General features: G+C 46.2%; 1 protein-coding gene across 2 annotated transcripts in view; it reads left to right on the top strand.

The window, feature by feature from the left end:
* LOC140196908 (uncharacterized) overlaps positions 1-20321 on the top strand; it is a 30372-nt gene extending 10051 nt beyond the window's left edge. For both annotated transcript variants that reach the window (XM_072256836.1, XM_072256835.1), the window contains exons 3-4: positions 10573-10739; positions 13064-20321. In XM_072256836.1, the coding sequence (XP_072112937.1) occupies positions 10573-10739; positions 13064-14386 (1490 nt within the window). In that variant the 3' untranslated portion in view covers positions 14387-20321. The remainder of the gene's footprint in view (positions 1-10572; positions 10740-13063) is intronic.
* The last annotated feature ends 1425 nt before the right edge of the window (positions 20322-21746 follow it).

Raw genomic sequence — 21746 nt, 5'->3', positions numbered from 1 at the left:
TCAATGGTTTCCTCCATGGTGTCCTTCCACGAACACCATTCTTGTTCAGTATTTTTCTTACAGTGGACACACTTTCTTCGGCAGTTGAACGGGGCACAACTGTGTAAGCGCGTGTAAGTTGGACCGTGAGGCAGCGGGAGTGGTTAAAAGAGAGCAGTTTGTGGAAGTGGATCATTTCTTCGGCAGTTGAACGGGGCACGACTGCACAAGCGAGTGTAAATTGGACTGTGAGGCAGCAGGAGTGGTTAAAAGAGAGCAGATTAATGGAGTGGGCGACGGAGTAGTGGGAGACAGAGTAGGAAGGCTTTGGCTCCCGAGGCTTCGGCAAGCAGAGGCTGAGGAAGAGCTTCACTCCCAGTGAGGTAAGGCTGGGTAAGTTACTTCAATAAATCTAATTACCTTAACAGTAGGTAATGGAGGCAGCAGTTAGGGCAGTTGAGTGCTCCGTTTGCAGGGTGTGGGAAGTCAGGGCGAGCACAATTGTACCTGATGACTACACCTGTAAAAGGTGCATCCAGCTGCAGCTCCTGACAAACCGAGTTAGGGAACTGGAGCTGGACGAACTTCAGATCATTCGTGAGGCAGAGGCAGAAATAGAGAGGAGTTACAGAGAGATAGTCACCTCTAAGAGTCAGGAGACAGGTAGCTGGGTGACTGTCAGGAGAGGGAAGAGGAATAGACAGAATGAGCAGAGCACCCCTGTGGCTGTTCCCATCAATAATAAGTACATTGTTTTGGATACTGTTGATGGAGACGACCTACCAGGGACAAGTTGCAGTGGTTGCGTCTCTGGCACCGAGATGGGACCCTCAATTTAAAAGGGAAGGAGGGAAAAGAGGAGAGCTGTAGTGACAGGGGATTCGATAGTTAGGGGGACAGATGAGAGGTTCTGTGGAAGAGATCGAGATTCCCGGATGGTCTGTTGCCTCCCTTGTGCCAAGGTTCACGATATCTCGGGTCGAGTTCTCGGTATTCTCAAGAGGGAGGGTAGGCAGCCAGATGTTGTGGTCCATGTGGGCACCAATGATGTGGGTAGGAAGAGTGAGGAGGTCCTGAAAGGTGAGTTTAGGGAGTTAGGAGCCAAGTTAAAGGACAAGACCTCCAGGATAACAATCTCAGGATTGCTACCAGTGCCACGTGCAGGCAGGTTTAGAAATAGTAAGGTAGCGCAGATCAACACGTGGCTGAAGACATGGTGCAGGAGGGAGGGCTTGGGATTTATAGATAATTGGGCAGTTTTCCAGGGAAGGTGGGAGTGGGACGGTTTACATCTGAACTGGAGGGGGACAAATATTCTTGCAGGTAGTTTTGCTAGCGAGGCTCCGGTGGGTTTAAACTAGATACAAGGGGGAAGGGGAACCAGAGTGTGGGAACAGATATAGGGGAGAAGGAAGATAAAGAAAATAGTAAAGTTGTTTGCACCGTTAGTGATAAGCAGAGAGTTAGAAGTGGAAAATTTCTTAAATGCATTGATTTTAATGCTAGGAGCATTGTAAGAAAGATGGATGAACTTAAAGCATGGATTGATAACCTGGAAGTATGATGTGGTAGCTATTAGTGAAACATGGTTACAGGAGGGGTGTGATTGGCAACTAAATATTCCTGGATTTAATTGCTTCAGGTATGATAGAATCGGAGGGACAAGATGGGGAGGTGTTGCATTGCTTGTTAGAGAAAATATTACAGCGGTGCTCTGGCAGGATAGATTAGCGGGCTCGTCTAGGGAGGCTATTTGGGTGGAATTGAGGAATGGGAAAGGTGTAGAAACACTTATGGGGGTGTATTATAGACCCCACCAAATGGGGAGCGAGAATTGGAGGAGCAAATTTGTAAGGAGATAGCAGATATTTGTAGTAAGCACAAGGCTGTCATTGTGGGAGATTTTAATTTTCCACACATAGACTGGGAAGCCCATACTGTAAAAGGGCTGGATGGTTTGGAGTTTGTAAAATGTGTGCAGGATAGTTTTTTGTAGCAATACATAGAGGTACCAACTAGAGAAGGGGCAGTGTTGGATCTCCTGTTAGGGAATGAGATAGGTCAGGTGACGGAGGTTTGTATTGGGGAGCACTTCGGGTCCAATGATCACAATTCTATTAGTTTCAATATAATTATGGAGAAGGTCTGGACCCAGGGTTGAGACTTTTGATTGGAGAAAGGCTAACTTTGAGGAGATCGAAAGGATTTAGAAGGAGTGGATGGGGACAAATTGTTTTATGGGAAGGATGTAATAGAGAAATGGAGGTCATTTAAAGGTGAAATTTTGAGAGTACAGAATCTCTATGTTCCTGTTAGGTTGAAAGGAAAGGTTAAAAGTTTGAGAGAGCCATTATTTTCAAGGGATATTGGAAACTTGGTTCGGAAAAAGAGCAATATATACAATAAATATAGGCAGCATGGAGTAAATGAGGTGATCGTTTCGCTAAACACCTACGCTCTGGCCGCCAGAGAAAGCAGGATCTCCCGGTGGCCACACATTTTAATTCCATGTCCCATTCCCATTCTGATTTGTCTATCCACGGCCTCCTCTACTGTAAAGATGAAGCCACATTCAGGTTGGAGGAACAACACCTTATATTCCATCTGAGTAGCCTCCAACCTGATGGCATGAACATTGATTTCTCAAGCTTCTCCTGCCCCACCTCCCCCTCGTACCCCATCCATTATTTATATATACACATTCTTTCTCTCTCTCTCCTTTTTCTCCATCTGTCCCTCTGAATATACCCCTTGCCCATCCTCTGGGGTTTCCCCCCTCCCCCTTTTTCTCCCTAGGTCTCCTGTCCTATGATCCTCTCATATCCCTTTTGCCAATCACCTGTCCAGCTCTTGGCTCCATCCCTCCCCCTCCTGTCTTCTCCTATCATTTTGGATCTACCCCTCCCCCTCCCCCTCCCCCTCCCACTTTCAAATCTCTTACTAGCTCTTCCTTCAGTTAGTCCTGACGAAGGGTCTCGGCCTGAAACGTCGACTGTACCTCTTCCTAGAGATGCTGCCCTGGCCTGCTGCGTTCACCAGCAACTTTGATGTGGTGTTGCTTGAATTTGTGTGTGGAAGTTCATGTTTGACAAATCTTATGGAATTTTTTGAAGAGGTTACTAGGAAAGTTGACGAGGGTAAAGCGACGGATGTTGTCTATATAGACTTCAGTAAGGCCTTTGCCAAGGTTCCACACAGAAGGTTAGTTAGAAAGGTTCAGTCGTTAGGTATTAATATTGAAGTAGTAAAATGGATTCAGCAGTGGCTGGATGGGAGAGGCCAGAGAGTGGTGGTGGATAACTGTGTGTCAGATTGGAGGTCGGTGACTAGTGGTGTGCCTCAGGGGTCTGTACTGGGTCCAATGTTGTTTGTCATATATATTAATGATCTGGATGATGGGGTGGTAAATTGGATGAGTAGGTATGCAGATGATACTAAGATAGGTGGAGTTGTAGATAATGAAGTAGGTTTTCAGGGCTTGCAGAGAGATTTGGGCCAGTTGGAAGAGTGGGCTGAAAGATGGCAGATGGAATTTAATGCTGATAAATGTGAGGTGCTACATTTTGGTAGGACTAATCAAAATAGGACATACATGGTAAATGGTAGGGCATTGAAGAATGCAGTAGAACAGAGGGATCTAGGAATAATGGTGCATAGTCCCCTGAAGGTGGAATCTCATGTGGATAGGGTGGTGAAGAAAGCGTTTGGTATGCTGGCCTTTATAAATCAGAGCATTGAGTATAGCAGTTGGGATGTAATGTTGAAATTGTACAAGGCATTGGTGAGGCCAAATTTGGAGTATTGTGTGCAGTTTTGGTCACCGAATTATAGGAAAGATGTCAACAAAATAGAGAGAGTACAGAGAAGATTGACTAGAATATTACCTTGGTTTCATCACCCAAGTTACAGAGAAAGGTTGAACAAGTTGGGTCTTTATTCTTTGGAGCATAGAAGGTTGACGGGGGACTTGATAGAGGTATTTAAAATTATGAGGGGGATAGATAGAGTTGATGTGGATAGGCTTTTTCCATTGAGAGTGGGGGAGATTCAAACAAGAGGACATGGGTTGAGAGTTAAAGGGCAAAAGTTTAGGGGTAACACGAGGGGGAACTTCTTTACTCAAAGAGTGGTAGCTGTGTGGAACGAGCTTCCAGCAGAAGTGGTTGAGGCAGGTTCGATATTGTCATTTAAAGTTAAATAGGACAGGACAGGAAAGGAATGGAGGGTTATGGGCTGAGTGCAGGTCTGTGGGACGAGGTGAGGGTAAGAGTTCAGCATGGACTAGAAGGGCTGAGATGGCCTGTTTCCGTGCTGTAATTGTTATATGGTTATAAACAGAGACTTCAGCAAGTTCTAGAGATTTCCTCAGGTCTTTTTCACCTTCAGCATTGCACATTGTGCTCTGACGTGGTCTTTGCAGGATGCCCACCCCTAGGGAGAACAGCAACAATACTGAAAAAAGATCTAGTGCTTTCCCCACATATATCACAGCTTGTGCACGGTATTAATTTGGTATTTCCTCAGGATCCTGGCGATCCTTCCAGAAACCAGACATTTCAGGAAGACAGGCGGTAGTGCAGGTTCCTCCTTGTTGTTGCGTTTCCTGTCGGCCTATACTTCCACAGTTTCTGAAGGATCACCAGGATCCTGAAGAAACACCGGATTAGTGCCACCCACAAACCCATAAGGAAGCTCAAATCCCAGTTTATGTGGGTCAAAGGTGACCTGGGACTTAGGACGGCTGTTGTTTACAGGATTTCCTGTGAGTACGGAGCAGCGTATGTCGGTCAGACGGAACGCATGGTGGAAACCTGCATCGAGGAGTACAGGAGATGTATCCGTTTGGTTACTGCGAGAAATTGGCAGTAGCAGAACACTGCATTCGCAATGGCCATAGGATTGACTTCGACAGCCCAAACTGCAGCGCCAATAGATTTTACAACTGCCTGGTGAATGAAGCCTTTTGAAATAAAACCAGAGAACAAGAACTTTTAACAAAGGTGAAGGTCTCGCTCTAAGTAAGAACTGGAATTGTTTAGTCCTCATCCAATCAGGAGGGATAAGTGACAGGTGTATAAATACCACTGGACTAGACATGCCCAGACATTGTCCCTGATGAAAATTGAAAAGGTACAGGTATCCAGCTGGAAGCCTAAGAAAAGTTAACTATTGAATTTCCTCCATTTGTAGGCAATTTCTCTTACTGTGCACGACGAGCACTCAGGACTTCAGAAATGCTTTTGTAGCCTTTTCCAGCTCCCTGCGACTCTACAATTCTTCTTCTAAAGTCCTCTGAACATTGCTTTGATTGAGGCATGGTGCTCTGTCAGTAACCTGACTTTGTGCGTCTTTTTTCATAGGACAGGGCACCTCTATAGCCCACACCTCCAATCTCATCTCATCAGATGTGAGAGAATACGACCAATCAAGTGTGACAGTCAAAAGTGTGTATGGAACTGGAGGAGATAGCAGAGATACTTAATGAGTACTTTGCTTCAGTATTCACTATGGAAAAGGATCTTGGCAATTGTAGGGATGACTTACAGTGGATTGAAAAGCTTGAGCATATAGACATCAAGAAAGAAGATGTGCTGGAGCTTTTGGAAAGCATCAAGTTGGATAAGTCACCGGGACCGGATGGGATGTACCCCAGGCTACTGTGGGAGGTGAGGGTGGAGACTGCTGAGCCTCTGGCAATGATCTTTGCATCATCAATGGGGACAGGAGAGGTTCCAGAGGATTGGAGGATTGCAAATGTTGTTCTCTTATTTAAGAAAGGGAGTAGAGATGGCCCAGGAAATTATAAACTAGTGAGTCTTGCTTCAGTGGTTGATAACTTGGTGGAAAAAGTCCTGGGAGGCAGGATTTATGAATATTTGGAGAGGCATACGAGGGGTGGTTGATAAGTGTGTGGCCTAAGGTAGAAGGATTCAATTTTAGAAAACCTGGCACATTTATTTTTGAACATAGTCCCCTGCTACATGTACACACTTAGTTCAGCGGTCGTGGAGCATACGGATCCCTTCTTTGTGGAAGTGGTCCATAGCAGGGGTGATTGATAAGTTTGTGGCCTAAGGTAGAAGGAGCTGAGTTATTAACTTCAAACTTTCTGTGTAATCACTCAGAGTTGAACTGCACGTGCATGTAACGAGAGCGTCTTGGACCTCCAGGTGGTACACAGCAGGGGTGATTGATAAGTTTGTGGCCTAAGGTAGAAGGAGATGAGTTATACAGCTTTCATTACATGCACTTGCAGTTCAACTCTTGAGTGAAAATGCAGAAAGTTTGAAGTTAATAACTCATCTCCTTCTACCTTAGGCCATGAACTTGTCAATCACCCCTGCTGTGGACCACTTTTGGAGGTCCAAGATGCGGACTTCTACAAAGAAGGGATCCATATGCTCCACGACCGCTGGACTAAGTGTGTAAATGTAGGAAAAATAAATGTGCTAAGTTTTCTAAAATTGACTCCTTCTACCTTAGGTTTCAAACTTATCAATCACCCCTCATCAGACGATTAGGAATAGTCAGCATGGCTTGACGCAGACAGGTTGTGTTTTACGAGCCTGATTGAATTTTTTGAGGATGTGACTAAGCACGTTGATGAAGGTAGAACAGTAGATGTTGTGTTTATAGATTTCAGCAAGGCATTTGATAAGGTACCCCATGCGAGGCTTATTGAGAAAGTAAGGAGGCATGGGATCCAAGGGGACATTGCTTTGTGGATCCAGAACTGACTTGCCCCCAGAAGGCAAAGAGTAGCTGTAGACAGGTCATATTCTGCATGGAGGTCGGTGACCAGTGGTGTGGTTGAGTGAACTTGGCCTTTTCTCCTTGGAGTGATGGAGGATGAGATGTGACCTGATAGAGGTGTATAAGATGATGAGAGGCATTGATCATCTGGATAGTCAGAGACTTTTTCCCAGGGCTGAAATGGCTAACACGAGAGGGCACAGTTTTAAGGTGCTTGGAAGTAGGTACAGAGGAGATGTCAGGGGTAAGTTTTTATGCAGAGAGTGGTGAGTGCGTGGAATGGGCTTCCAGCGATGGTGATGTAGGTGGATACGATAGGGTCTTTTAGGAGATACCCGGATAAGTACGTGGAACTTAGGAAAATAGAGGGCTATGGGTAAACATAGGTGATCCCTAAAGTAGCTATATGTTTAGCACAGCATTATGGGCTGAAGATCCTGTATTGTGCTGTAGGTTTTCTATGTTTCATTGGCTAGAACACCTACCCATTGTAGAAGGCATTACCCCAGAGGTTCACATACTTTTTTGAAACTAGACTGTGATTGTTTAAATGGTTACTCTGTATTGATGAGAAGTACAATTGTTTGTGAGTTATTAGTATAGGCAGATTATGTTTCTCTATTATTGTGATGTGGATGAAGGTCAGACCACATTTTATGAGTAATTATTGCAGAAAACCAGGTAATTACAAAGGGTTCACAAACTTTTTCTTGTAACTGTACATCTCAAAGAGGAAGAAGTTTTCTGAAGATGAAGGTCTCACAACTGTGGCTAACAAGAGAAGTTGAAGCCAAGGTAAAAGACACAGAGAGGGCATATAATAGAGCAAAAATTAGTAGGATGTTAGTAGACTGGGAAGCTTTTAAATACCAACAGAAAGCAGCTAAAGTCATTAAGGAAGAAAAGATGGAATACAAAAGTAAGCTAGCCAATAATATTAAAGAGGATACCAAAAGTTTCTTCAGATACATAAAGTGTAGAAGAGAGACGAGAGTGGATATTGGACTGCTGGAAAATGATACTGGAGAGGTGGTAATGGTGGACAAGGAAATGATGGACAAACTGAATAAGTATTTTGCATCAGTCTTCACCATGGAAGACATTAGCAGTATGGTGAAATTTCAAGAATGTCAGAGGGTAGAAGTGTGTGAAGTTGCCATTACTAGGGAGAAGGTTTTTGGGAAACTGAAATGTCTGAAGGCAGGTAAGTCACCTGGACCAGACGGTGTCTATCCCGGGTTTCTGAAGAAGGTGTCTGTAGAAATAGTGGAGGCATTAGTAATGATCTTTCAAGAATCACTAGATTCTGGAATGGTTCCAGAAGACTGGAAAATTGCAAATGTCACTCCACTCTTCAAGAAGGGAGAGAGGCAGAGAAAGGAAATTTATAGGCCAGTTAGTCTGTCCTCAGTGGTGGGAAGATGTGGAGTTGATTGTTAAGGATGTGGTTTTGGGGTACTTGGAGGCACATGATAAAATAGGCCACAGTCAGCATAGTTTCCTCAAGAGAAAATCTTGCGACAAATCTGTTGGTATTCTTTGAAGAAATAGCGATCAGGATAGACAAAGGAGAATTGGTTGATGTTGTGTACTTGGATTTTCAGATGACTTTTACAAGGTACCACATATGAGGCTGCTCAACAAGTTATGAGCCCATGGTATTACAAGAATGATCCTAGCATGGACAAAGCAGTGGCTGATTGGTGGGGGACTAAGAGTGGGAATAAAGGGAGCCTTTTCTGGTTGGCTGCCTGTGACTAGTGGTATTCCACAGGCCGCTTCTTTTTATGTTACGTATCAATGATTTGGATGCCAAATTGATGGTTTTGTTGCAAAGTTTGCAGATGATACAAAGCTAGATGGAGGGGCAGGTAGTTTTGAGGAAGTAGAGAGGCTACAGAAGAACTTGGACAGATTGGGAGAATGGGCAAAGAAATGGCAGATGGAATACAGTGTCGGGAATTGTATGGTCCTGCACTTCGACGGAAGAAATAAAAGGGTTGACTATTTTCTAAACGGTGAGAAAGTTCAAAAATCTGAGGTGCAAAGGGACTTGGGAGTCCTTCTGCAGGATTCCCTAAAGGTTAATTTGCAAGTTGAGTCACCGAGAAAGGCAGATGCAATGTTAGCATTCATTTCTAGAGGACTAGAATATAAATGCAAGGATATAATGTTGTGACTTTATAAAGCACTGGTGAGGCCTCACTTGGAGTACTGTGAGCAGTTTTGGGCTCCTTATTTTAGAAAGGATGTGTTGAAACTGGAGAAGATTCAGATGATTCCAGGATTGAATGGCTTGTTGTATGAAGAGCATTTGATGGCTCTGGGCCCGTATTCACTGGAATTCAGAAGAATGGGGGGTGATCTAATCGAAACCTGTTGAATGGTGAAAGGCCTTGATAGAGAGGAGGTGGAGGGGATGTTTCTTCTGGTGGGGAAAGTCTGGGACCAGAGGACAGGGCCTCAGGATAGAGGGGCATCCTTTTAGAACAGATGAGGAATTTATTTCGTCTGAGTGGTGAATCTGTGGAATTTGTTCCCCCAGGTGGGTGGGGAGGCCAAGTCTTTATGTATATTTAGGGCAGAGGTTGATAGGTTCTCGATTTGAAGGACACAGAGAGAAGGCGGGAGATTGAAGCTGAGAGGAAAATTGCATCGGCCATGATGAAATTGTGGAGCAGACTCAGCGGGCCTAAGCGGCCTAATTCTGTTCCTGTATCTCAGTGCCATTTAAACCCCAGTTAGACCACACTTTGTGTTCAGTTCTGGTCACCTCATTACAGGAAGGATATAGAAGTTTTAGCGAGGGTGCAAGGGAGATTTACCAGGATTAGAGAGCACATCTTATGAGGACAGGTTGAGCAAGCTAGGATTTTCTCTTTGGAGCGAAGGATGACAAACGGTGACTTGATAGACATGTCTAAGTTGATAGATCGAGTGGACAGCCAGAGGCTTTTCCTAGGGTGGAGATGGCTAATATGAGGGGACATTGTTTTAAGGTGATTGGAGGGAAGTATAAGGGGGATGTTTGAAGATGAGTATATTACACGGAGAATGGTAGGTGTGTGGAACACCCTGCCAGAGGTGGTGTTTGAGGCAGATACGTTACGGGCATTTAAGAAACTCTTCGATGGGCTCATGGATGATAGAAAAATGGAGGGCTGTATAGGAGGGAAGCGTTAGATTGATCTTGGGGTAGCTAATAAGGTTGGCACAACATTATGGGCCAAAGGGCCTATACTGTGCTGAACTTGTCCATGTTCTTCCTTGACCTCCCACCTGCCCTCTCACCTGGTCTCACCTATCACCTGCCTGTACGTGCTCTTTTCCTTCCATTCACCACCTTATTCTGGATTCTCCTCATCCCTTTCCAGTCCTGATAAAGGGTCTCATCCTGGAACAATGGCTGTTTATTCCCTCCATAGGTGCTGCCTGACCTGTTAAGCTCCTCCAGCAGTCTGTGATACCCGAGACTGGAGGTGCTGCTGAAAACTGATGGTGGGGAGCAGGGTATTTGTGGAGCACTTAGTGACTGGTTTCCATAAGACATAGGAGCAATTGGCCCAGCAAGTCTACTTTGCCATTCCACCTGGGCTGATATATTATCCCTCTCAACCCTATTCTCCTGCCTTCTTCCTGTAACCAGTGACGCCCAAGAATGTATCAGCCTCCACTTTAAATATAGCCAATGACTTGGCCTCTACAGCCGTCTGTGTCTCCCACAGCCCTGCGTTTGTCTGTACCGTGGCCCTCTACCCTCATCCCCGCCAGGTGTTAACGCTGTGGCCCGGACCCCTCTGTGTCTGTCCACCCCTGACGTGTCTCATTCTCGGCCATCAGCCTCCGACCTCGTCCAGGATCTGCTGCAGCTGTTGGGCAAGACTCGCCGGCTGACCCGAGCTTTCCTTCACCTGCTGTTGGTGCCCCACCTGTTGGAGCTGAGCCTGAGGAGCTGCTCTGGGCTGGTCAATAACACCATCAGCTGGATTATCAGTGCGCGGTGCCAGGTAACCCTGCTATCTGCTCTTATAGAACACAGAACAGCACAGCACAGTACAGGCCCCTCGACCTACAATGTTGAGCAAGATTTTACCAACTCCAAGATCAACCTAACACTTTCCACCCATGTTTTTTTTTATCATCGTCTGTGTATTTGAGTTTCTTAAATATCCCTAATGTATCTGCCTGTACCTCTTGGCAGCACAGTCCACACACCGAGCTCTCTGTGTAAAATCCTACTCTGGGTATCCCCCTCAAATCGCCTCGTATTAGGATAAAGTCTCTGCCTGACAACTCAATGTCTGCCCCTTACTTTGTACACCTCTGTCAAGCCAACTTGCATCCTCCTTCTCTCCAAAGAAAAAAGCCGCAGCTCGCTCAACCCATCCTCATAAGACATGCTCTCTAATCCTGGCAGCGTCCTAGTAAATCTCCTCTGCACCCTCTCTAAAGCTTCTACATCCTTCCTGTAAAGAGCAACTAGAACTGAACACAATACTCTAAATGCGGTCTAACCACAGTTTTTATAGAGTTGTAACCTTGTGGCTCCTGATCACAATCCCAGTCTAATGAAGGCCAACACACTATTCACCTTCTTAACCACCCTATCAACTTGCAATGCAAAGTTGAGTGATTGATGGACGTGGATGCCCAAGATCCCTCTTGTTCTTCCATAAGACTTAGGAGCATAATTGAGCCATTTGGCCAATCGAGTCTGTTCCACCATTTCATCATAGCTGATCTTTTTTTTTTCTCTCAGCCCCAATCTCCTGCCTTCTCCCCATATCCCTTCATGCCCTGACCAATGAAGAATCTATCAACCTCTGCCTTAAATATACATAAAGACTTTGCCTTCATGGCTCTGGCAAAGATTCCACAGATTCACCACTCTCTGGCTAAAGAAATTTCTCCTTGTCTCCGTTCTAAAAGGACCTCACTGTATTCTGGGGCTGTGCCCTCTGCTCTTAGACACTTCCACCCTAGGAAGCATCCTCTCCACATCCATTCTATTGAGGCTTTTCACCATTCAATAGGTTTCAATGTCACCCCTCATTCTTCTAAATTCCAGTGAATACAGGTCCAGAGCCATCAAATGCTCTTCATACTGTCAAAAATTCTACCAACAGCCTGTCTTCCCTTGAAGTTTGACTTTCCAAAGTGAAACACTTCACATTTTTCCAAGTTGAGCTCCATCTGCCACTTCTCAACCCAGCTCTGTGTCCTGATAATGTTCATTGTAACCTACAATAACCTTCTACACTATTAACACAATAACCTTCTACGCCATTAACACCTTCATGGACCCTTGTGTCATCTGCAAATGTACTATCCAACTTTCCACTTCCTTATCCAAGTAACTTCTTAAAAAAAATTCCGGAACTCTCCACCTACAACCATCCTCTACCTTCCATGGGGAAGCCAGTTCTGTATCCACACAGCCAGGTTTCCCTGGATCCCATGCCTCCAAACATTCTGAATGTGACTACCATGGGGAACCTTATCAAATCCATAAACACCACCACGTCTACTGCTCTACCTTCATAAATCTGTTTGGTCACATCCCCAAAATACTCAATCAGGCTTGTGAGGCATGACCATCCTGACTGTCCCTAACCAGACTCTGCTTCTTTAAATGCTTGTAAATCCCATCTCTAAGAATCCCTTCAAGTAGTTTGACCACCACTGAAGTAAGGCTCACCAGTCTGTATTTGCCTTTCTTGAACAAAGGAACAACCCTCCATCATCTGGTACTGCTCCGGTCGCCAATAGTCCAGCAATCTCTTCCCTTGCTTCGCATAGTAACTTGGGGTATATCCTGAATAGTTTCCTGGGACTTAGCTAGCCCAGTGTTTTTCAAATGTTCTAGCACATCCTCTTAATGTCGACATGTTCAACCATATGAGCCTTTTTTTTTTTTTTCCTGCCCCCACAAATGCCAAGATCCCCTCTCACAGGTGAAATCTAAAGTAAAGTTTTCATTCCAAGGTTCAGTTCGATACCACTATCTGTAAGGGGATTTTACGCTCTCTCAGTGACCGCATGGGTTTCCTTCGCGTCCTCCAGCTTTCTTTCACGTTCCGAAGACATACAGTTTAGGGTTTGTAAGTTGGGGGCATGAATCATGGTGACACCTGTGGGTTGCCCCTAGCACATCTTTGGACTGTGTTGGTCATTGACACGAAACAATGCATTTTACTATGTTTTTCAATGTACACGTGACAATTATCTGTTTAGTGCACCGTACTGTTCAGGATATGAGATCTACCTTGTTTTGATGCTCACGTGATGTACAAAGCCAGTCTGATTTAATGCCCTGACCTGATTTCTCCAGGGTCTGACATCTCTGGATTTGCACGGATGCAGCAGGATACAGCCCCATGCGCTGGTGGATCTCGTCGAGTGCCTGCCACGCCTCCGCAGGCTGATGCTTTCGGGGACGCAGTGCAACGGCCGGGTTTTGCTGGCAGTGGGGCAAGGCTGTGGGGACCTGCAGGAGCTGGACGTGTCGCGGTGCCGGGAGGTGACACCGCTGGACCTACTGCAGCTGGTGTACGACAGGGCGCGGGCCGCCTTCCGCCTCCTCCGGCTGCGCAGGTTGCTGGCTGAGGACACCTCACCCTTGCCCTCGCCCTCTGACTATGCCTCGGCCCTGGCCTTCCTCCTGCTGGCCCTGCCCGGGCTGGAGTACGTTGCCAACCCACACCTCCCCGAGGCACTAACCCTCATTTGCCAGCAGCACTTTGAGAAGGGGCGAGACTTCCTCCGGACTGGGGGCTTCCCGGGCTTGGCTGAGTTGGCCCGGTGTGGGGTGCAGGCTGGGAGCCCTGCCTCACTGTCCCTCAGGAGGCTGGAGGTTGCCTCTGGCCACAGCCTTTGCGCCCTGACGTCGACGTGCAGAGCAGTGGAGGAGGTGGTGGTGGCCTGTGATGGTGGTCTGCAGGAATTGTGGCACCTGGGGTCCTGGGAACGGCTGAGCCGACTGGCGCTGGAATGCGAAGGGTTTCAGGAGAGGCTGCTGGGGGATGTAACCCCATTCCTTGCCCAGTTCGGCTCTCGCCTTCGTCTCCTCTCTCTCATCAACTTCCAGCTTGAATCTTCCCTTGGGGATGTCCTGCGACTCTGCCCCAATCTCCGGGTTTTCCAGGCTGAGCTTCACCCCCCTACGGGAACATTGAAATGTGTGCCAATCGATGAGGAGGCTGAGGCCCAGCAGGAGGCTGAGGCTGAGGCCGACCTGCCTTCTGCCAGCTGGACATTCCTCCATTTAAAAGACTTCAGTGTGAGGCTTGCAGACTCCCCATTGACTGCTGCCTCCTTGCCTCGCAGTTCACAGCTCTCCCTGCAGTCGGCTCTGATCTCTGTGCTGACCGGCTCTCCTCAGCTTGGCAGACTGTCGCTGGTCAACATCCCTGTGTCTCTGGACCGGGTTTTCCAGCCGGTGCTGGAGCGCCCCGGCTCCCTGGCACAGCTGACCGAGCTGAGTCTGGCTCACAGCGTGGTTTCTAGCTCCACCATCGGGCAGCTCATGGCTGCGGACAATGAAATGTCCACACTGGACCTCCGGTACTGCCAGCACATCCACCGGCGGCACTATGACCGCTTCGTGAAGGAGGCCGCGAAGAGCAATTACGATCTGCAGATCCATTGGGAATGAGTGACGAGGGGAGTCTGGCTGGGGCACCTGATAGGTCCGGTGGTAACCGCCGTCCAGCCTTGGCCCGTTCAGAGAGGAGGTCGTGCTGGTAACTGGGACCAAGCTACCCCTCCAGTCTCTGTGGTTTCCTCTGGTGTGCTGTACCTCTGGTTGGATTGTGTAATGGGGGGAGCTGAATGGGGGGTGCAGGTAGAGCGGGGGGCATCTCATTAGGAGAACGAAGGTGGAGGGGTCAGAAGCTTTAAATTCCTTGGTTTTGGAGTTGGTGATAGAGGGAGACACATTAGGGACACATTACACCAGATTGATGGGAGTGCAAAGAAGGTTCACCAGATTGATTCCTGGGATGGCAGGACTTTCATATGATGAAAGACTGAATCAACTAGGCTTATACTCGTTGGAATTTAGAAGATTGAGGGGGGATCTTATTGAAATGTATAAAATCCTAAAGGGATTGGACAGGCTAGATGCAGGAAGATTGTTCCTGATGTTGGGGAAGTTCAGAACGAGGGGTCACAGTTTGAGGATAAAGGGGAAGCCTTTTAGGACCGAGATGAGGAAAAACTTCTTCACACAGAGAGTGGTGAATCTGTGGAATTCTCTGCCACAGGAAACAGTTGAGGCCAGTTCATTGGCTATATTTAAGAGGGAGTTAGATATGGCCCTTGTGGCTAAAGGGATCGGGGGGTATGGAGGGAAGGCAGGTACAGGGTTCTGAGTTGGATGATCAGCCATGATCATACTGAATGGCAGTGCAGGCTCGAAGGGCCGAATGGCCTACTCCACCTATTTTCTATGTTTCTATTAAGGACTTGGGTAGGCGCATGGATGATAGAAGAATGGAGGGTTATGTTGGAGAGAAGGATTAGATTGATCTTGGAGTGGATTAAAGAGTCAGCACAGTATCATGACCAAAGGGCCTTTTCTGTGTCATCCTATGGGAGGGTTTGTCCTGGGACCAACACATAAAGGCCTCCAATTTCTTAGAAATTTGCATAAGCTCAGCATGTCACCAAAAATCTTTGACAAACCTTTGGATGCACAGTGGAGGCTATCCTTTCTGGTTCCATCACAGCTTGGCATGGCAGCACCAACGTTCAGAAAGAGAAGGTGGTGGATACAGCCCAGTCCGTCACAAGGGCAAAGTCCTCCCACCACTCAGCACATTTACAAGCACTGGCACAAGGAAACAGCTTCCATCATCAAGGGCCCTCACCGTTGACACCGTGTTCTCCTCTCACGACTACCACTGGGGAGAAGGTGTAGAAGCCCCTTGGACCCCACACCACCAGCTTCAGGAACAGTCACTATCCTACAGGCTCCTGAACCAATGTAGATAACTTCACTCATCTCCACTCCAAACTGATTCCACAACCTACAGACTCAAACACTCTTCATGACTTGTGTTCTTGGTATTAATTTTTTTGCACATTGGTTGTTTGTCAGTCTTTGTTTTTGCATGGATTTTCATAGATTCTATTGTATTTAATTTTTCCTGTAAATGACAAATTATGCTCAAAGTAGCGTATGGTAACATGTATCTACTTATAATAAATGTACTTTTAACTTTGATACCAAACCCTCTGGGCAGAGGCATGCAAGGGGGTGGAGTGGGGAGAAGTGATGCCTATCCAAGGCAGGTACGAAGACATGGGGAGTGTGGTGCGTGAGTGAGGTTGCCTTCACTGTGGTGACTGCACCTCCGGGCAGATAGGGCTCATCAGCTGTGGTTGGCATCTCGTCTAGGAGAAGGAAAGATCTGATTTCAAGCCTCCACTATACCACTCAACAGGAAGGCTACAGAGTAACCCCTAAGGGAAAATGTGGAGCTGGAGACACTAAGGCAGTCCTATGTCGAGTTCGCAGCTGACTGGTAACTCCTGCGACACTGCTGGTGCCAAATTGTATCGGTGTCAGCTGTGTGGGCAGTGCTCTCCATATCGTACTTGCCATACTTGAATATTGACCTAGACAGCGAGGACACAACGTCCATGGTCGATCCTGACCAATGTGAGGCCATGACAGTCATCGGTGACAACACATGGCTGTGGGACAGAGTGTCAGACTAACCCACAGTGGTGAGTGGAGTGGGAAAGCCCCTGTGACAACTTTTCACACAGAGAATCGTGAGTGTGTGGAATGCACTGCCAGTGATGGTGATAGAGGCAGATACAACAGGGTTTAAGAGACTCTTAGATAGGTACATGGAGCTTAGAGAAATAGAGGGCTATGCGGTAGGGAAATTCTAGGCAGTTTCTAGGGTAGGTTACATGGTCAGCACAACATTGTGAGTCGAAGAGCCTGTAATGTGCCGTAGATTTTCTATGTTTTATGTGTCAGGTACTCCGTGATGGGAGTAAAGAAACCGGCAGAAATAGAAACAACTTTGGAGTCTTGTATTGCTAATAACTAAATATTTATTAATAACTACGCAATACAGTAAACTAAGTGAAGATAAATCAAACAGGTTAGCAAGAATTATATGTAAATGAGTAAGTGTGGAAAAATATGTATGAAAAACCAAGCTTTAAGTTTAGGGGTAAAAAGATACAGTCTTACGATGTTGAGTAAAGTTCAGTTCAGTTCGTGGTATTTAGATGAGTAGTGATGGAGAGAGTGTGAGTTGCGTCTTCAGGTGAGCTGTTGCCGTCGATCTTCTCGTCGTCCTCCAAAATCCTTTACAAGTCACCAACTGTGACTTTAATAACAAAGGGGACTGTACTTCGGTGTGGTTGAGCTGTCTACCCAGGCCAGGGTCGGACACATGGACAACTCCCCACCGGTCGTGCCTTTGAATTTTCACTGGCAGAGCACTTGGATCAATCCTCCTGATCGATCCTCCAAAACCCACTTTCTCTGCGGGCACAACAATGCTGATTCAGTGTCCCGATCATGTGTCTGAGGTCTGTATCATCTGACGCCCCATTTATCTCGCCAGGCTGAGCATCACCTGTCATTCAAAGAGTCCCTCCTTCCTTTGTCTGTAAAGGAATGTGAGCAGGCAACCTGTCCTTGAAAGTAACATCAGTGATGTGCTGTCGGTCACCATAGCAACTTTCGAGCTGCTCGGTGCTGTCTCCAAACCCAACCCAGTAGAAATCCAAAGTTACTTCCAGTGCCTTAAAGTGACAGTCCAACCGTCAATCTTCGCCTCTCTCTCTCTTTTTAAAACAAACCATCAATGATGAATGTCTCTGTCTCTCTTCAAACAGTTAATAGGGGCACTCCTGGATCCCCTCACGTATGTTTGATGGATTGGATAGTTTGAAATGTGTGTATTTTATTGCTGGAGTATTATGGGTGAAGGTGATGAACTTGGAGCATGGATCAATACATGGAAGTATGATTTTGTGGCCATTACAGAAACTTAGTTGAGAGAGGGGCAGGAATAATGTATCAGGATTTTGAAGCTTTAGAAAAGGTAGAGGAGGTAAATTGGGGGGGGGGGTGCAGGACTAATCAGGGACAATGTCACAGCTACACTCGGAGACAGAGTGGAGGGTCAGACACGGAGTCCATTTGGGTGGAACTCAGGAATAGGAAGGCTGCAATCATACTGGGATTGTACAGCAGATTCCCTAATATTCATTGGCACATTGAGGAATAAATGTGTAATCAGATTAAGGAAATGTGTTTTTAAAAAACCATAGGGTTGTTGTCGTAAGGGAATTTCAAACTTCCCTGATATGAACTGGGACCTTCTTAGTGCAAAGTGTTTAGATGGGACAGAATTTAATTGTATCCAGCAGAGTTTCTTAAAACAACATGTAGACGTCGGAAGAGAGGAGTGGCTTTACTGGATGTGGTGTTGGGTAATGACCCTGGCCAGGTGACTGACCTTTCAGTCGATGAACTGTATGGGAACAGCGACCACAACTCCTTAACTTTCAGGATAGGTATGGCCCATGGGGGAGGGTTTTAATTTGGAATGTAGGTGTGTGTCCATCACAAGCGATCAGGACCACTGACATCCTTGGGTGGGTGTGTTTGTTTTGGATGCCATGACTTGTACCTGAGTTTGATCAAAGTGAGGGAGAGTTGCGCAGGTCGTCAACCTCATTTTCTCGTCCTAGTCTATCTGGATCCAGTGGCAAGGCAACAGTCAAGATGACTGGAAGCAGGTCAGGATACAGAGGATGACCATGATGACCGATGTGCTTTGCTGTGCTCTTTATGCTCAGCGTGTGCTAGGAATGCCTTCCTGCCCTTTGAACCAGCTAGTGGTGGCCAGAACATAGAATAGTACAGCACAGTACAGGCCCTTCGGCCCACAATGTTGTGCCAACCCTCAAACTCTGCCTCCCATATAAGCCCCCACCTTAGATTCCTCCATATATCTGTCTAGTAGTCTCTTAAACTTCACTAGTGTATCTGCCTCCACCACTGACTCAGGCAGTGCATTCCACGCATCAACCACTCTCTGAGTAAAAAACCTTCCTCTAATATCCCCCTTGAACTTCCCACCCCTTACCTTAAAGCCATGTCCTCTTGTGTTGAGCAGTGGTTCCCTGGGGAAGAGGCACTGGCTATCCACTCTATCTATTCCTCTTATTATCTTGTACACCTCTATCATGTCTCCTCTCATCCTCCTTCTCTCCAAAGAGTAAAGCCCTAGCTCCCTTAATCTCTGATCATAATGCATACATTCTAAACCAGGCAGCATCCTGGTAAATCTCCTCTGTACCCTTTCCAATGCTTCCACATCCTTCCTATAGTGAGGTGACCAGAACTGGACACAGTACTCCAAGTGTGGCCTAACCAGAGTTTTATAGAGCTGCATCACTATATCGCGACTCTTAAACTCTATCCCTCGACTTATGAAAGCTAACACCCCATAAGTTTTCTTAACTACCCTATCCACCTGTGAGGCAACTTTCAGGGATCTGTGGACATGTACCCCGAGATCTCTCTGCTCCTCCACACTACCAAGTATCCTGCCATTTACTTTGTACTCTGCCTTGGAGTTTGTCCTTCCAAAGTGTACCACCTCACACTGACTTTAAACTAGAGCGGCTGGGGGGTGGGAATCAAATTAAAGAGGCTAGGCGTGAAGAGGTTAGTTCACAACAGGGGGATGGGAACCAGTGCAGAGAGACAGGGGTGTAAAGTGAGGGTAGAAGCAAAAAGAACTAAGGAGAAAAGTATAAGTGGCAGGCCGACAAATCCAGGGCAAGCATTAAAAAGGGCTACTTTTCAGCATAATTGTATAAGGGCTAAGAGAGTTGTAAAAGAGCGCCTGAAGGCTTTGTGTGTCAATGCAAGGAGCATTCGTAATAAGGTGGATGAATTGAAAGTGCAGATTGTTATTAATGATTATGATATAGTTGGGATCACAGAGACATGGCTCCAGGGTGACCAGGGATGGGAGCTCAACGTTCAGGGATATTCAATATTCAGGAGGGATAGACATGAAGGAAGGGGAGGTGGGGTGGCGTTGCTGTTTAAAGAAGAGATTAATGCAATAGAAAGGAAGGACATAAGCCGGGAAGATGTGGAATCGATATGGGTAGAGCTGCGTAACACTAAGGGGCAGAAGATGCTGGTGGGAGTTGTGTACAGGCCACCTAACAGTAGTAGTGAGGTTGGAGATGGTATTAAACAGGAAATTAGAAATATGTGCAATAAAGGAACAGCAGTTATAATGGGTGACTTCAATCTACATGTAGATTGGGTGAACCAAATTGGTAAAGGTGCTGAGGAAGAGGATTTCTTGGAATGTATGCGGGATGGTTTTTTGAACCAACATGTCGAGGAACCAACTAGAGAGCAGGCTATTCTGGACTGGGTTTTGAGCAATGGGGAAGGGTTAATTAGCAATCTTGTCGTGAGAGGCCCCTTGGGTAAGAGTGACCATAATATGGTGGAATTCTTCATTAAGATGGAGAGTGACATAGTTAATTCAGAAACAAAGGTTCTGAACTTAAAGAGGGGTAACTTTGAAGGTATGAGACGTGAATTAGCTAAGATAGACTGGCAAATGACACTTAAAGGATTGACGGTGGATATGCAATGGCAAGCATTTAAAGGTTGCATGGATGAACTACAACAATTGTTCATCCCAGTTTGGCAAAAGAATAAATCAAGGAAGGTAGTGCACCCGTGGCTGACAAGAGAAATTAGGGATAGTATCAATTCCAAAGAAGAAGCATACAAATTAGCCAGAGAAAGTGGCTCACCTGAGGACTGGGAGAAATTCAGAGTTCAGCAGAGGAGGACAAAGGGCTTAATTAGGAAGGGGAAAAAAGATTATGAGAGAAAACTGGCAGGGAACATAAAAACGGACTGTAAAAGCTTTTATAGATATGTGAAAAGAAAAAGACTGGTAAAGACAAATGTAGGTCCCCTGCAGACAGAAACAGGTGAATTGATTATGGGGAGCAAGGACATGGCAGACCAATTGAATAATTACTTTGGTTCTGTCTTCACTAAGGAGGACATCTTCCAGAAATAGTAGGGGACAGAGGGTCCAGTGAGATGGAGGAACTGAGCGAAATACATGTTAGTAGGGAAGTGGTGTTAGGTAAATTGAAAGGATTGAAGGCAGATAAATCCCCAGGGCCAGATGGTCTGCATCCTAGAGTGCTTAAGGAAGTAGCCGAAGAAATAGTGGATGCATTAGTGATAATTTTTCAAAACTCGTTAGATTCTGGACTAGTTCCTGAGGATTGGAGGGTGGCTAATGTAACTCCACTTTTTAAAAAAGGAGGGAGAGAGAAACCGGGGAATTATAGACTGGTTAGCCTAACGTCGGTGGTGGGGAAACTGCTGGAGTCAGTTATCAAGGATGTGATAACAGCACATTTGGAAAGCGGTGAAATCATCGGACAAAGTCAGCATGGATTTGTGAAAGGAAAATCATGTCTGATGAATCTCATAGAATTTTTTGAGGATGTAACTAGTAGAGTGGATAGGGGAGAACCAGTGGGTGTGGTATATTTGGATTTTCAAAAGGCTTTTGACAAGGTCCCACACAGGAGATTAGTGTGCAAACTTAAAGCACACGGTATTGGGGGTAAGGTATTGGTGTGGGTGGAGAATTGGTTAGCAGACAGGAAGCAAAGAGTGGGAATAAACGGGACCTTTTCAGAATGGCAGGCGGTGACTAGTGGGGTACCGCAAGGCTCAGTGCTGGGACCCCAGTTGTTTACAATATATATTAATGACTTGGATGAGGGAATTAAATGCAGCATCTCCAAGTTTGCGGATGACACGAAGCTGGGTGGCAGTGTTAGCTGTGGGGAGGATGCTAAGAGGATGCAGGGTGACTTGGATAGGTTGGGTGAGTGGGCAAATTCATGGCAGATGCAATTTAATGTGGATAAATGTGAAGTTATCCACTTTGGTGGCAGAAATAGGAAAA

Source organism: Mobula birostris, chromosome 4, assembly GCF_030028105.1.
Source record: "Mobula birostris isolate sMobBir1 chromosome 4, sMobBir1.hap1, whole genome shotgun sequence".
Classification (NCBI taxonomy): domain Eukaryota; kingdom Metazoa; phylum Chordata; class Chondrichthyes; order Myliobatiformes; family Myliobatidae; genus Mobula; species Mobula birostris.
Note: the sequence above shows the minus strand (reverse complement) of the source record. Positions and strands in the feature narration are given on the sequence as shown.